We start from the raw sequence: 17,733 nt of genomic DNA, 5'->3' as shown, positions 1-17,733 counted from the left end.
AAACAACAAATTATGACTAATTATTATATAACAAAGATTGATACTTAATTTTAATAAAATTTATTACAATATGAACTAAGTTGTTAAATGTTAAGATTGAAAGATTAAGACCATGTTTGGTAATCATTTTGTTTTTTGTTTTTGAAAATTAAACTCATGGACACTACTTTCACCTCCAAATTTCTTTATTTGTTATCTACTTTTCACCCATGGTTTAAAAAACCAAGCCAAAATTTGAGAACTAAAAAAATAGCTTTCAAAAAGTTGTTTTTGTTTTTAGAATTTGGTAAGAATTTAACCATTATATTTAATAAATATGCAAATCATTGTGAGAAATATGAATGAAATAAACTTAATTTTGAAAAACAAAAACAAAAAACGAAATAGTTGCTAAACGGAGTCTTAATTGTTATCCATTTTGAAAAACAATGACCAAGTCGTTACAAATTAATTTTATGAATTAAATTATCACTTCTATTAAAATTGAGAGACTTAAAAGTATTTTTTTTAACCTACAATTAGAATGGTTTTTGTGACAAGAACAAATACTCTCTTGTCTCCATTCAAATCATTATATTTGAAGTAACATAAAAATACTACTTAAAGAATAAAAAATAATTTTACTTCATAAGTAAGCACACAGTTTTTGTCCAACACAACATCATAACATTGATTAAGAACACAACATAGGGTGCTTTAAGCTTTTTGGCAAAAGCACTAGTTCGAAAGTATGTTGTGCAAGAGTACCTTATGCTTTTTGGTAAAAGTACTTTGTTTAAAGGGAAAATTTCAAAAATATAAAAATAAGAAAAATTATTAACACGAAATAACAAAATTTTAATATTTTTTTTATATAGATAGAAATCTATTAGTATCTATCAATATATTTTTTTTAATTTCTGTAATTAGTTTAACATTCTAACAGTAAAAAATTTTCTTATTTAAAAGTACACTCAAATTAAAGTTTTTTTTGTTAAACAATATTTTAATATTTTGATTTTTACTCAATATACTTTCCATAAATGAATTTAGTTCTTGTACTTCCATTAAACTTAAATTTAGCCATCTAAATTAATTTTCATAGAAAATTTTCAATACAATAGAGGGGTAAGGAGATTTGCACTATAGATTTCTTGATCGCAAATGTATAGATATGTCGGTTGAGTTATGCCTGTTTTAACTAATTTTTATTGAAATTGTGTAATACTAAAAAGACTTATGCAAGAAAAGACGTTATGTGAAAATATTTTTAAAATTTATAAAGAAAATGTTGATAGAGAACTTTATTCTTTTTAAAGAAATCAACAATAACTTAATAGCAAGGACAATTTTGAAAGTACATTGACTAAAATGAAATGAAATCCAAAATTTAGAGGTTAGAATGGTGTTTTAACCCTTATTTATTTATTTATTATTATTATTCCAACTGCTAAAGCCAAGCCAACCAGAACCAAAGAAAGCAAGAGAGATGGGTAGCTGCAAATCTATGCAACCTTTATTTAAGAAACTGTTCCCAGTTAGGCTGTTTAGTGGTTCAGGTAACAGCAAAATGATTTGTTAGAACAAATCATGGACTCAGAATAGGAACATTAATTAAGAACACCACAAAGGGGTTAAAGCTCAATAGCTTTAAACTTATTTGGCATATTCTTAAATGCAATTCTACATTCAAATAATCTATGGGATTTAGATCACCTCGTAACTGTGCGATATTTCAAGCGGCGATTCCTTAGACACCGGTCTCTGTTCCGACCATAGCTCGAGGTTGACTGTTCCGGTTCCCCAGTGAATGAGACATTTGTTAACCTCCTTAATGTTAAATTTGTTGACTAATGCCAATCCCAGACATTTATCAACTAGCTTCCATTCACCTGGAATGCTCATTTTAGTAAGAAATTCACTTTACTTTAGCAAGCAAGATATCAGACTTAAGGGGAAAAAAACATATTTCTTGCAGCTAAGATTGATCCTTGATAACCTTCTTGAGTTTGGTCCTTGAACTTTAATGTTTATGTTTTTGTAACAGTTTAATAATTACGTGTATGTGTTAGTTTAATGTTTATGTGACATATTGACAATATCATTATCTAAGAGTTATGTGAGGCTAATTTGGGATAGGATTTGATGACATATGGAGTTAAGTTAGGAACTATTAGACATACGGAGATAAAACTCTAAAAGTTCAACCTATTAGAAACTTTTTAAAGTACCAAGATTAAATAGATAGTCACAACCTTGAACACAGGGACCAAATTTAAATTTAACGGTAAACATTTTTTAAAGTTCAAAAACCTATTCAAATCGTTCATTTGAAAAAATTGAAACTCTTCTTATTGGATGATCATGATACTTCCCGAAAAATCAAAATTATTGATCAATAAAGGAACAATATCACCATTTTTATTCAAAAAGATACCAAAGTGGATGATTGAATCATTACATACTAAAAATAATGGTAGGAAATCCTTTGATAACATGGATTCTTATTTCTCAATGATATCCCACGTCTTGGATATGAAATTGAATTTTGTGTCTAATAGGATCTTGACTTCTAAAAAGTAGTGAATAGGTCAAATTATTAAAAACAAAATTGTTGAAAGTTGAGAAACTTATTAAACACAATCGACATTTAGGGACTAAACTTTGTTATTTAACCAAATATATATATATATATATAGACTGATAAGTGAAAGAAAATGATTATTACCATTAGGTAAAAGATCTCCCTCCAAATACTGCTCCCCTGACTCTGGCCAGATTTCATGCACGGATCCATCAATGGATGTGAATGTAACAAAAGATTTTGTGGGATGTAAAAGGTTAAACATCGGATGAACCCTTAAGCAGACCAACCTGCAGAAAACAAAGAAACATATATAATTTAGGCAACTAAACCTATCTCTTCAACTTTCAAACTCGTACTGCTCCAAACATCCACGTTTTCAGTGATGAATGAAAATCTCTCACCAAGTTGAGGATAGAGTAGTAGCAATAGAGAGTAATATTCAGAGCAAACCTTGAGAATCCACCAGAACCAGCACCTACTTTGACAGCAACAATGCTGGAGTTAATCTTAAGTACTTTAGCATCTTCCTTTGGAATGTATATTTTTCGTCTTAGAACTAACCCTCCATCAATATCACCTTCAAGTTCAAGAGATTCCTCATCCCCTGCATGCTCAAAGTTTTGACTGAAAGAAAATGAGTAATACAACAAATTTGCTGCCATTTTTGGGATTTCTACACCAACTTGAACATTTATGTAGCTCTGATGGTTGAATTTTGTTCATCTTTATTGGTTGATTTGGGAGTAATTTCCTATTCTACTTTTGAGAATGTATTAGTTTGAATTCTATAAATGAATACTCTCCATAAAATTTAACAAATATTTATTAACTATTTCACTCGTCAAGAAAAATATATGTGATACGAGTTAACATTTAGAATGATGTATTAAGGTTATTCAAGCATAGGTTGGGAATTTACTCAATGATACTATATTCCTCAGTACATCCAGCAGATCGGTACTCCGTGCCACTGAACTCTTCATAACCATTGATTTCAATCTTGCTTTGGAGCCATTGTATCCCTGCACAAAGAAAAAATGATATCAACCTATCCTATAAGGTCCCTTGACAAGGTTAAATTAACATTTTCTTAATGGTAAATTTAAGTTCAAGGAGTGCTCCTGAACTTTTAGTAAAAATATAATGTCTTAACCAATTCAGTTATGCTCAGATTAAGATATATATGATAAATTTGAAATAAGCAAATGAAAGTTGGCATAAACGAAAGATGTTTTTAACTTGTATGTAACAACATAACTAAACTAGTAAAATGTTAAAGGCAAAATCATCATTATTGGAGCACATAAGCAATGATCTTCAGAATCATGTAATTATTTGCCAACTTTCGTTATTAGAAACGGCCATGCTAGAATCTCTCCACTAAGGCTTACATATTCTATTTCTAGGCGCTGGAAATGGATGGTGATAAGCTGATATGCAAGGGTGTAGCTGAGGAAATTAGTGAATAAAAGATGGATAGAATTAAGGGAAAACAATGTTTAGTTAAAGGAGTTGAAGAGACGAGATAAGAATTAGAGTAGCTTGGGGATGGAACTTATACATCTCTGCAGGTGGAAACAACCAGCTATTCTTAGCTAGAGGGAGAGCATAAATATTCGAGGCTTCTCAATTCCTTGACGCTACCAGTTCTGGGCAAGTTTTCATTAAGCTATCTTCAATTCATCTACTTTATTCTTTCATCTAATTCTACTCTATTCTTTCATCTAATTTTCATCGGTAGAGGGGTGCAGGGCATAACATAGCAAGAGTTGCAAAACAGTTCCCAATTATGACATCATTAAAAGCAAAGGTAAAAGGACAAAGGGCAAAAACGCAGAAAACGAAAAGAAAGAGTAATATTGGTTGTATCTGAATTACTAAATATTACAATAATCATAAGTTGTTACCTGATGGAAGGTGTGTCATAGAAATTATTCTACCACCAATCCAGGGAACTACTTTAACAGACCAATGAGCACCTTTCAGTTCAATAGGAGTCTTTGAAAGTGATACACCTTTATGTTCAGAAACCTCTTCAACATCTTGCAAAGTCTTAGCACTTTCTACAAGGAAATTATTGAATAAGAAATCATAAGTAACAATGAAGATAAATGAAACTCAAGAATCCATTAATAGTTCACTGTCAACAAGGTTAGCAGAAAAGTTGTCCTGAAAAAACTGAGAAGTTTCCATCTTAAGGAGTTAAACTCTGTTAAAACTCTTAGGTTTGAGAAAGAATCAGAATGCTCTATTCATTCACCAAAGATATGAATATATACAAGTGTACAAAGCATAGAAAAGGAAAATATCACAAAATATTTACAAGAATGGAAAACCCTAACTATAGAATTATAACACTCCCCCTCAAGTTGGAGCATATATGTTAATCATGCCCAACTTGTCACATAGATAATCTATACATCTTCCATCCAATGCTTTCATGAAGATATCTCCTAATTGTTCTCCAGTCTTCACATATCTTGTAGATACCGACCCTTGTTGAATTTTCTCACGTACAAAATGGCAATCAACTTCAATATGTTTAGTCCTTTCATGAAATACTGGACTAGACGCAATATGAAGTGCTGCTTGATTATCACACCACAACTTTGTCGGTGTAGTGATTTCAAATCCCAACTCAACAAGAAGTTCATATATCCAAGTCAATTCACAAACAGATTGTGCCATTGCTCTATATTCTGATTCTGCACTTGAACGTGACACCACATTTTGCTTCTTACTCTTCCAAGAAATCAAATTACCACCAACAAAAATACAATACCCTGAGATTGATCTTCTGTTTTCTTTAGATCCTGCCCAATCGGCATCTGAGAAAACATTCAATATTAGTATGACCATAATCCTTATATAATAAACCATGCCCAGGAGTAGCCTTCAAATAACAAAGAATCTATTCCAATGCAGCCCAATGATCAACTGTAGGGCATGACATGTACTAACTCACAATACTTACTAAATAGGCTATGTCGGGTCGAGTCACTGTAAGATAATTAAGTTTTCCCACTAACCTCCTATATCTTTCAGGATCTTTTAGCAATTCTCCATCTTTTGTGAGCTGTAAGTTGGGCATCATTGGGGTACTACATGGCTTAGCCCCTAGCTTTCCTGTTTCAGTCAACAAGTCAAGTACATATTTTCTCTGTGATAATAGAATTCCCTTCTTGCTTCTTATTACCTCAATTCCTAAGAAGTATTTCAACATGCCCAAATATTTTGTATGGAATTGACTATGAAGAAAGGTCTTTAGAGACTGGATCCCTAAAGCATCATCACCAGTAATCACAATATCATCCACATATACGACTAACAAGATGACACCACCCTCAGATCTCTTAAAAAAGACTGAATGATCTGACCTGCTCTTCCGCATTTCAAAACTTTCAATCACTTGACTAAATTTACCAAACCAAGCTCGTGGGCTCTGCTTTAATCCATACAAGGATTTACGAAGGTGACACACCGTTCCATTCTCCCCCTGAGCAACAAACCCTGGTGGTTGCTCCATATACACCTCTTCTTGAAGATCACTATGAAGAAATGCATTTTTAACATCAAGCTAATGTAAAGGCCAATGATTGATTGAAGCTAATGAAATAAACAATCTCACGGATGCCATTTTTGCTACAGGAGAAAAAGTATCAGCATAGTCAACGCCATAAGTTTGAGTGTAGCCTTTCGCTACGAGGCGCGCTTTTAACCAAGCAACAGGACCATCAAGATTGACTTTAACTGCAAACACCCATTTGCAACCGATAGCCTTCTTTCCTGCAGGGAGAGAAACTAAATCCCAAGTACAATTATCATCTAAGGAGTCATCTCCTCCACCGTTGCGGCACACCAACCAGGATGAGACAAAGCCTCATGAACAGTTTTTGGGATGGATATAGACTCTAAGGATGCAATGAATGAACATGTGGAAGGCGACAAATGGTTATATGAAACAAAAGAGGAAATAGGAAGAGCACATGTACGTTTACCTTTACGAAGAGCAATAGGAAGATCATCACCCGTTTCTGGATCCAATGACAAAGAAGACTCTGGTACAGGGCATGGAACTGAAGGAGGTTGTCGTCGAGTATAGACCTTAACGATGGGAGGAAGAGTAGAGGTAGCCACAGGTAGATATGAATCAGGAAGAGGATCGGAAGGAGAAATAACTGTATAGACAAGGAAATCATCCTCTAATTCCTTATGCTCCCCCTGACTCTTATTCGAAGAGAAAGACGGTGATGAAAAAAATGGGGTATGTTCAAAAAACGTGATATCAGGAGAGACTAAATATTTATTTAGACTAGGACAATAACACCGATACGCCTTTTGGACACGGGAACAACCAAGGAAAATACATTTTAAGGACTTTGGATCCAGCTTGGTATGCTGACCCGAACATCCCGAACAAAGCAGGTACAACCAAATATTTTGGGTGGAGTGGGAAACAAATGTTGCTTGGGGCATAAAGTACGAAAAGGTATCTCACCCTTAAGAATGGAAGAAGGCATGCGATTTATTAAGAAACAAGCTGTGGAAACAGCATCTGCCCAAAAGGATTTTGGAACATGCATCTGAAACATCAAAGCTCTGGCTGTTTCAAGGAGATGACGATTCTTTCGTTCTACAACCCCATTTTGAGATGGAGTATCAACACAAGAAGATTGATGAAGAATGCCATGGGCATCTAAATAAGACTTGAGTGTATGAGAGAAATATTCCTCAGCATTATCACTCCGTAGGATTTTAAGAGTACCACTAAATTGAGTTTGAATTTCAGTATGGAAGTTACGAAAATGAGAAAGTAACTCAGAACGACTTTTCATTAAATATAACCACGTAACACGAGAATAGTCATCGGCAAATGTAACAAAATACCTAAACCCTCATTTGGACCTAACGGGACATCGACCCCAAACATCAGAATGGACTAATTCAAAAGGAGTACTAGCTCGTTTATTGACTCGAGGATACGAACTCAAACGATGAAATTTAGCAAATTGACATGTCTCACAATCTAAAGAAGACAAATATTGAAGTTGTGGACGAAGGCTCTTCAACATAGAAATAGACGGATAACCCAAACGACAATGCTCTTCAAAGGGAGACGACATGCTAGAGCATGTGATGGCCGTAGGTGTTTGTGGTTCAAAGATGTAAAGACCTCCAAATTCCCGCCCTTTACCAATAGTCTGTTTCGTCGTAAGATCCTGAAATAAGCAATAACCAGGAAAAAAGGAGACACAAAATGAAGATCACGAGTGAGTTTACTGACCGAAATCAAATTAAACGAGAAATTTGGTAAATTTAAAACTGATGACAAAGAAATTGATTCAGTGAGATGGATGGTTCCTGATCTTAAAACAGAAGTGGAGGTTCCATCAGCTATAGTGACATTAGGTGAAGAGGTAGATGTACAAAGGTTAGAGAATAAACTGGGGTTACCTATCATATGGTCTGTAGCGCCATAATCAATGACCCATTTTGATGTGGAGGAAAGAAGGTATTTAAAAATGTTACCTATCTCTGCGATGGTCATAATGAGAGTAGAAGATGATGCCCTCAATGACTCTTGATACTGCTGAAATTTAGCAAACTCCTCTGCAGAAATCGTAATTGACTTGTCAAGATTATCAGGAGTAGAGGCGACATGTGCAGAGGGTGATGACATCCTCTGACCCTTATTCAGCAATCTTCTGCATTCACGTTTCATATTGTTAGGTTTATGATAATAATAGTAAACACCACCTCATGGATTTGATCTCCATGAATAGTAGTTGGATCCATTCAACTTGTGTTCAGTTACTTTTGACACCATAGGAACAATCTCAGACATTACTGGTTTCTTATCAGCCATTACCTCAAAAAATAGACACCGGACAGCAGAGAATCAAAACCCTAAATTACCGAAGAAATGTCTTTACAAGTAGTGAGTATATCTATATATCCCAAACAAACACACCACCAAGAAGAGCCAACAACACCGAGGAAACCCACAGAAGACGGACGAAAAACGACGGCGCACACACCTACACGCGCCGGCGCGTGGACAGACAGCAGGCTGGAACAAGCGGCGCGTGAGCCTCACACACTGGTCAGATGGCAACCAGACTTTGGGGGTTTTGTAGATCGGTAGCTAGGCTCCTCGTTGGACTGGGCGGTGTTGAAAAAAAAACAGCTTTTTTTTTCTCGGCAGCGGCGGCTAACGACGGCGAACGAACCGAAGACGGCGACTGTGAGTAAAAGTGTAAACTCACCTCTCCACAAAACCCTAAACGTATCACAAACGGGTTCTAAATTCTCAAACCCTAAGGTTCACAAAACCCTAAATTTGTTTAGAGGGCTCTAATACTAGGTAAAACTCTTAGGTTTGAGAAAAAATCAGAATGCTCTATTCATTCATCAAAGATATGAATATATACAAGTGTACAAAGCATAGGAAAGGAAAATATCACAAAATATTTACAAGAATGGAAAACCCTAACTATAGAATTATAACAACTCTTAAATTTACAAACATAAGAAAGAAGACAGTTCTCATGTGCAATGCAAGCTGAAGTTAGAGAAGCAAAGAAATATTATGGTTCTAGAAAAATGGTAGTAGAACAACTTTTAAAGGTTAAACTGAGTGTATTGAGCCTCAACAGAAAAGGAGGAATATAGAGGAAAATGTGTCATAATTTCATGGTATATAAAATTACTGAATCATTTTCCCTTGACAATTGAATTATTCTTATCCAAAAACAACTGAGTTGTTCAATCTAGCTTCGGTGCACTCTGGCTATTCCAACAAGACAAATACTTAGATCTTACAACATTTAGGATCAGAAAATTCAATACTAATTAAACATTCTAGGGAGCCAGAGTGGTGGTTACCATAGTTGGAACTATGGCTTTAAAACTATCTAAGTTTACATTTTTTCCTTTGACCGTAAGGTCAATTCATGATGGTTTAATGATTTGTTGGTAGGACAAAATAATATAACTGAGAATAAAAAATAAAACAACAATAGAACATATAGCTAGATTCTCATTTGTAATTGGTGATTCCTGTTTCTTCCTCTTGAAGCATTATGTCTAATTCTTTAGTAAGCACGATCTTACAAGCATCGTGACCAATTAGATAAGTTATGTAACTCCTGGGCTGAGTTTAGGGTGTTTTCTCCATTTTTGAATATTTCATTTATTGACTAAAATTTGTTTCCTCTTAGGAAATGCTATGTTGAAACATAAGTTAGAAGAGAACAATAAAGGAGACGCAATCAATACCTAATCGATGACGACATTCCTTCTCGCTGGTGGCTACCAGGTCAGCCACTTCTTGCTCAGAGGGAAATGTCACTTGCAAAACTTCTCCATCTGTGCCCCAAGCATCAATCTGGAGGCATAGAGAATTACAATATGAATATAGTAGAGCGCTCGGAAGAGCTTTGGAAATAAAAGCAAATGCAGATTTATTGTTAGGTTGTGGAGCACAAAATGAAGCTACGGCCCATCTGTCACACAAGGCATGTGGTGTTGTCTTACCCTTTTTATCCCATTCCCAACACTAACGGCCTCGATTAAAATCCTCTAACAAAACAAAAACGTACCTTTGCTCCTCCACCCAGTAATATTTGAACGTGCAGCCGCCGTTTCGGCCTTGTCCACGATCCTTCAGTTCTAGAAACTTGAACAGTAACAACTGAAGATTTTAGCTCTGCAACATAACGTGTCAATAGGTATGCACCTAAACTGAAACCATATCCATCGCCATCATCTTCGAATAGAACACCTTCAGCCTTTCCTGTAAATAAGATTAAAATTTATTAAACTTGCACAAGAAAAGAGTTGCCAGAAAACTGTTAACTTGTGACGCACCATGGTCGATAACCCAGAGAAATTAATACAATTTATCTAAATTATATACGAAACACCTTCATACTTTTTAGATAAAGAATTAAGGGCTCTCCTAAGGTGGGCTTCAGTTAATAAATGGTCCTGACTACTGGGTCAGTCTACACTTTTTAAGTGAAAGAAAATGAATGACTCTCAAGTCTTTACGCAGTCAGAAAGTAAAGTTGAGAGCATTCACAATTCTCTCTCCAACTAGTCAAGAAAAGAGTATGATAAAAGTATAAGTATTTGTGTGGTAGACAAGGAACAATATACATCATTTCATGGTCTATCCCAAGAAAATGTGAATAAGATGATGTCATCACCATTTTCATCCAAAGCCACAAGAAGAGATATGTCATCAGATGGTTTTGCTTCTCCAGTATGCTGGTGCGCAGGACCTAATGGAACAATTGATCCACCTTGCAAAAATAAGGCTGGTAGATCCTGCAATGGTCCAATACATGTGAAAAAAGATAATGAAAGAAAGCCAGTAACAAAGTAATTAAATCAGCAAGCAGAAATTACCGGATGCGAGTCATCAAAATCAAATCTCGACCAAATTCCCTTGGGCAGTGTCAAATTTGAATTATCAATTCTTTGGTTGGGAAAAGTGCTGCTCAAGAACCAGCGTTAGTAAAACAATAATTTGATCGATACTCTACCGGCCCCACTACTGAACACCCAGAAACCAATATTTTATAAATGAAATAAGAACCTTGAATAGATCAAAATCGAACCGAGAAGAAAAGAATTCTCAATTTTCCTCAAGTTGGGATCTTTTGGATCTGCAAAAGTGTTAAATAGAAGTAAAAAAAAATGTTACAACCAGAAAGAAAACATATCAAAGTTAGATGAGTAAGGGAATCCACCAGCAAAAAAAACAGGAGTTGCTACAGGAACACCCGTTGTATGAGCTATATAGAAAAGAGTGTATATATGAGGTAATAGGCGATAGCGTCTCTTCAATGCTAGGCGGCAAACCTCTTCACACTAAAAAATGATCAAAGCTAAAGTTCAAATTATTTGGAGATATCATAAATAATCCATAAAGCAACAATTTAAACCATTAGCAATAGGTACAGACATAAACCCACGACAATCTAGACTATTAGCAATAGCCAAAAGGTACAAGCATATAATCCATGACAACAAAGGATTCATCATTCTTAATCCTTTAACATGAACGGCATTAACTAAGACGGGACAATTGGAGTTAGATGAAATATAATTCAGCAAATAATCTTAAAATTACATGCCATCATTTTAGTCTTTTAGGACGCAACAATTCTACTACCTCATGCTAGCAGCAAAAACTACTTGCCGCAGTGGAAGAATAGGCAATACATACATCTGCAGTTAGCATATCAAGAAGATGCATACACAAAGGACTTGCAGTGGCAGATAAATTTATATGCTCAGACCCAGCTCTAGCTTACTGGCTCTCTTTAATCTCTATCATGTTTGTGCAGTGTACATTAATTATTCATTTTATGAAGTGAGGTTCAAGTCATTTAACCCACAACCTTCTTGAAAAAAAATTATCCTTGTGTATATTACAAACCCTGAAATGATGACCAACAAAGTAAATATAATATATTTAGGTTAGGGAAAACCTCTTCTCCAAATGACCATGGTTCATGGTCAGCAGTGCGGGTTTCAGAATGTCCACGGCAGAAAGGAAACATTGCACCAATTCCCATCCACCTTCCGAAAAGCCTAGGTGTTGCATTTCCAGCAAAGCCACCAATATCAGGTCCAGATAGTGGTTGACCACTGAGTCCCTGAAGAACTAGGAATGAGAACACAATAAAATCTAAATTGAAGCCATATATTCTTAAGACCTTAGTGAAAAATGAAAGCATTTAAGATTCTCTCAACCACTGATCTTAATAAAAATGTTACGACTAGACTCCTAGCACATGAAGTTGAGATTGCCATCCAATATTAGATTGCTTGATATATCCTATATGGTCCATCTTACAAAGAAAATTCATTCGGAATGCTTGAAACCAGTACGTGAAACCACCAGAAGAATAATAGTACATTGTTAAGCTGAAATACCATTTTCTCAGACGAACATCAGGAGCATGTTTTTCATATTTTTGCTTCTTCTCCTTCTCTCTTTTTATTTAAAAAAGATGTACTTACCAACTGAAGTATCATGGAGATGCTCATGTGAAGATGCTCCCAGCTTGAAATGTTGTCACCTGTCCACGTAGCAGCATACTTTTGGCTACCAATAAAACCAGCTCTAGTGAGAACAAAAGGACGCCTTTCACTGTTAGCCATTTTCATCCCTTCATATGTTGATCTAGCCATCAACATTCCATACACCTGAAGTAGGAGACCAGTGCTGTAAAATAGTATCCAAATATAGCTAAACAAACATTAAATTTGCCACTACAAGCATTTGCACTTGCGCTGTTTTTAGCTTGGAATCAGAGTTTTGGTCACATTTAGGAGTGCATTGGGTATATCTTATTCTAGCTAAAAAATTGTTATGAAAAGAGTATGATAAGAATGACTTAAGATTATGCTAGGGATTATACATTGTGATAGTAAGAATGATTCTGGCAACCACCAAATTCTTCATCACCTCTGTGAATGTTGCTCTCAGGCATCGTTTTTGTTACAGCCTGAAAAGAGAAGTGATGAACTGTAAGGTACTGACAAAAGTACAAGCACAAACTAAAAAGAATTTACAGGTAAAATTACCTTAAAAATAGCTGGTTCATTCATGTCATTCCATATACCATCAACACCATTAGAAACAAAATCCTTAACTAAATTTGCCCACCAAGATCGAGCTTTAGCTTGTGTAAATTCAGGAAATACACAAGGCCCAGGCCAGACCTCCCCTAAGACAATTAAGAAGTGTTTAGTATACCACTAAAAGGCCACAGATTAAGTGTCAATAATAAGACACAAACCTACGTAAGGTTCTCCATCAGCTTTTTGGACCCAGACATCTTTTTCAGAACCACTGTCATAGACAAAATAACCCTTTTCATGTTTGATTCCAGGATCAAGCATCCAAATAGCTTTAAAACCAATTTGGTGAAGATCGTCCACCAGAGTTTTTGGATCAGCAAAACGCTCCTGAGATAATGTCACTACAATACTTCATGGCTTTGCTTCAAACTGTTTATTTTACTAGACACGTACTACAGAGATACAGATAAGAAATAGCAAAAAGAAGATGTTTCATACAGTTTCAAATGACTATGATTTGCCCTAAGCATATGTGCATTCCTTTTCTTGACACAGTAAAAGCACCAGAATTAAGGGGAAAAAAAGAATAAAGGAATTAGAAAACATGATGAGAGATCTATGATCATTGCAATTGTTCTTTTCTTTTCGTTTTTTTTTTTTTTTTTTTTTTTTTTTTCTTATAAGAGACTTGATTGAATAAATGAAATACAAATATACAAAAGATTCCAAAGAGTGACATAAACACCCTCCATCTGAGGGTATAGAGAAGATATTCATATGATAATTAAGTTAAAACACCAAAAGGAAGAGATGCATGTGAAGAACCATTTAGATGTATAATCTCATTGAAGATGATTCAAATAAGAAGTAAAATGCAGTGGCCTTTGTTGGAGATCATGACATACAGGGTCAAAAGTGAAACAACGGAAACCATCCATGTAGTCTATATCCATCCATATAACATCGCAGGGTATATCTTTCTTTCGAAATGTTCTTGAAACCTGCAAAAGTAGTTTAAAGAAAAAGAAACGAATTTTCAGCTGAACTATTCCTTATAGGATCTGGAGTAGACTAAATTATAACTATAAATCTTATGCATATTGCTTTTTTTCATAGTCAAGAATGGAAAAGGCATGAACATTTGCTTAAAATATAACAGTAGTTGGGCTGACATAGATACTAGTCCTGCACAAAACCATAGAAGATCTAGTTTTTCAGAATGAGTCTTTCAGACCAATTGTCCCTGAACAGGCAAATCTCAGTGCAAGATAAAAATTACTCCCTACCTCAAGTACTCTATCTGCAGAATCATAGCTCCAACGGCATTGGTGGTAGCCTAAGGCCCATTTTGGGGGCAAAAACACAGTGCCTAGTGGGAAAGTAACCAGTTAAGGCATAAAGCAGAAGCTGAGGGTTTTTAAACACACACGTCCGCACAGTTAAAATCCCAGTTATAGATAATGATGACTCAATATCAAAATCAAACTAATGAGCAATAACTTCTTTGAACAAAAATTATACATAATAATAGCAATTATTATTATTATTATTATTATTTTTATTTTTATTTGTTTTGTTTTCTTTTTTTTTTTTTTTTTGGTTAGGAGGACAAGAATCTACCCTTAATTTCATTTCGATTTCTTTAATTATGAAACAGACATAGGACTAAGGATCCCGCAGGAATCCAAGCCTTATGTCATTAGTTTTCTAACAGAAAAGGTAGTGTTCTTGAAGGCATAAATATGGTACTGATTCAAGTAGTACAGACTTGTTAGGTTACCATAAATCGCAAGATATTAAATATTAGATTTTAATGCTTCCAATTCCTAGTAATCATTAACGTCGGAAGTACAAGGAGTTACTGGTTGAATCCAGATGCCTATACGACCATACTTAAACATTAGATTTATATAATGTATCTATTTTAGAGAAGGGTAGGCTCTCAGTAAGTAATCAGATCAGATCAATGTGCAGTCATTAAGTAAGGCTGGATGTTTTCACAAAATCTAAAAAAAAAAAAAAAAAAAAAGGTAGATCACTGTTGAAGTACGGATATCATTAAATTTACCATAATCATCACCTTTTTTTTTTTATTGATTGGTGATCTAACATGCTATCAAGCAAGAGGTCCTACGTTTGAACCCCTATAATATCATTTTCTCTCTAATTAATATTAATTTCCATTTGTTAGGCTATAATTGTTAAAGGAAAAAGACTGATTTCCGTTGATCAAGAACTCACTCCTCCCGACAAATAAAGTAGAAATGGAAACTCATATGTAAATTTTCATTTTATTTTCTTTTATTTATTTATAGTTTGAGGGGGCAACCCCTAAAAGATCTCTTACATCCTATATTAGTTTGATGAGTTAAAGTAATCCAAAAATACAGAAAACTTCAAACTTGAAAAGAAGGTTACCAACTGCCCTGGAGAAGGACTTTAAAGCAGCTGCTGGTGAGGAAAATGGACCGAATGTAATGACAGGATATGAGGAAGGAGCAATAAATTGTATTACTGAATCTTCCCTCAGATCAATCTGCAAAAATACAAAACTATAAGCTTTTATAATGGCAACAACAAGTGAGATATCCAAAAATTGCAACTTCCATATACAACAAGACCAGTTTTTAAACCACCTCACAACGCAGGGATGTGTCAGCAAGAACACCAAGTGCCTCTCCATTTGGAAGAATTGCTAACACCCACGGATGTGATTGGTACAAGGATGTAGTTCCAGAACCATATCCATAAGCATCTGTATTCCATGTGAAAATCTACAAAGGAGGGAACTGCCAAAATCAAGAAGAATTAACCAACTAATATCAAGTATACCCAATTCTTAACCTACTCTTTTCCCCGTCCGCTCGAGTTGTCCACTAACTTCCCCAGTTCCATAAAGGGAGGTACCAGCAGGAAGCTGTAGAAGTCAAATTTGCCAAATTACTCTCGATGGATTTCAAGACTCGATGTGTATGCTAGATGACAATATAAACATAACAACTACAATAACAATGCAGCAACCTTTCATGAATATAAACCATAACTGCGATACACCAAAAGACAAACAACAATATTAATACAAAACGGACCTCAAGTTTAACAATCTGCTGACCAAGGAGACACTCAAAAACAGGAATATATGTCGGAAGCTTCTGGCTAGAAATTGGTGTGTCTCTGTCCTTGGATTTTAGAAAAGAAAAACTTGGATAAGCCGCAGCTCTATCATTTGCAGAACAATCAAATCGAAAAACACCATCTTCTAGTATAGGCTCAAAAATCATATTCCCTGAGATAGTAGTATCTTTTGTGGTTCCTTTCTCTTTGACGTTCCCCATTTTACATGTAAAGTTTTCTGAAATCAACTTCTTGTTTGTCCTCTTTCTCCTGTACCCCAAAAAATCAATTGGGCAAAAAAAAAACATTCAGATAGTTAAGCCTAGTTGATAAAATACCCACAATTTGATATTACAATACCACCATGGGACAATTAAGATTTGAGAATAAAACGATCCTAACTTCTTCAGTTATATCAAATCCTTCATTGCTCATGATTAAGTGCATAGTTTTCAGAAAACAAAACAGCTAAACTTTTGTAGACCAAGATCGGATACACCGTACAAAAAGAAAAGTAAACAGAGAATAGATTTGCACTCTGTCACATACAATTGGGTCTTGCAATGAGAGACTGATCATTATTTACATTATAAGCTGAACTTCTAATGTAGTAGCTCAAGGAACGAGAGTCCAAAAGGTTACATATACAATCATTCAATCTCAAATAATTGGAACTTCTCCTCCCATGGGTTCTAAATTACCACTGATTCTGAGTCGAATATGTTCATGAAGTACCAAAAACGTAATCAAATTGACGAAAGTTTATATGAATTGATCGATACCACTATCTTAAACAACATCTAAAAACAAATTCAGGTTGCTCAATGAAAATGAAACCCATCAAAATCCTAACTATAGAGAACATAAAGGTTAAAATAAGAAGCAAAAACCTGGGAAAATCAAGCTTCTTCGAATCCCAAGAACAAGCACCAGAAATTGTTGTTGAAGAAATGCGAAAGATAAGATTGGGAGTCCGACTAAGCCAAGGAATATATCCCGATGATCCACCACTTGGAACCACTAACCCACTCAACACTGATGCTTCTTCAATCATTTTCCAATTCCACCTTTTTATATTATATGTTCAAAGTATGCATAGACATGAGCCATCATAATTATTCTTTTAGGATAAATAATTAAAATGGGTTTTTAAGAAAATGAAAATAAATATAAATCTGTGTCTTTTCAGTTAATTTAGCTCGTCGCCATGTCTTTGCTTCAGCTACGATAGTGGCCTAAAGGTGAGAAATCCCAGAGGTTGGTTGTCTTGTTCATCATAAAGATTGAAATTTTATCAAAACGGAATATTTTACACGAGTTCTATGGTACTAATGAGATGAGATACTCTGCTAATTCGAGTAGCCGAATAGATAAGACACTTTCGATCCTCGTTCACTTCGATAATTTACCAATTAGAGTTTGAACTAAATTAATAAATAAGACATTAATTATTA

The 17,733-nt window shown here is 34.9% G+C and overlaps 1 protein-coding gene across 1 annotated transcript; it reads right to left on the bottom strand.

Annotated features, from left to right (window-relative positions):
• Nucleotides 1–1,473: 1,473 nt before the first annotated feature.
• Nucleotides 1,474–17,599, bottom strand: LOC120068997 (alpha-glucosidase 2). Its single transcript, XM_039020641.1, has 23 exons — nt 17,170–17,599; nt 16,255–16,549; nt 16,014–16,082; nt 15,802–15,939; nt 15,584–15,701; nt 14,452–14,534; nt 14,071–14,166; nt 13,384–13,552; nt 13,169–13,311; nt 13,003–13,089; nt 12,602–12,787; nt 12,067–12,234; nt 11,323–11,443; nt 11,169–11,238; nt 10,979–11,066; nt 10,777–10,897; nt 10,168–10,361; nt 9,845–9,953; nt 4,474–4,629; nt 3,486–3,588; nt 3,017–3,190; nt 2,708–2,853; nt 1,474–1,871 (listed from the first exon to the last, which is right to left on the bottom strand). Exons 1-23 carry the CDS (start codon nt 17,331–17,333, stop codon nt 1,687–1,689), a joined length of 3,183 nt encoding a protein of 1,060 aa, XP_038876569.1. The 5' UTR covers nt 17,334–17,599; the 3' UTR covers nt 1,474–1,686.
• Nucleotides 17,600–17,733: the final 134 nt, after the last annotated feature.

The sequence above is a fragment of the Benincasa hispida genome, unplaced genomic scaffold (genome assembly GCF_009727055.1).
Source record: "Benincasa hispida cultivar B227 unplaced genomic scaffold, ASM972705v1 Contig179, whole genome shotgun sequence".
Lineage (NCBI taxonomy): Eukaryota > Viridiplantae > Streptophyta > Magnoliopsida > Cucurbitales > Cucurbitaceae > Benincasa > Benincasa hispida.
Note: the sequence above shows the minus strand (reverse complement) of the source record. Positions and strands in the feature narration are given on the sequence as shown.

Excerpts from the sequence above, each read along its gene's own strand:
- LOC120068997 (XM_039020641.1), bottom strand. The coding sequence starts at position 17,333 with ATGATTGAAGAAGCATCAGTGTTGAGTGGGTTAGTGGTTCCAAGTGGT. Across the intron at positions 16,083-16,254 it reads AGCAGATTGTTAAACTTGAG|CTTCCTGCTGGTACCTCCCT; the intron begins GTCCGTTTTGTA and ends TGACTTCTACAG. Across the intron at positions 13,090-13,168 it reads ATGAACCAGCTATTTTTAAG|GCTGTAACAAAAACGATGCC; the intron begins GTAATTTTACCT and ends TTCTCTTTTCAG.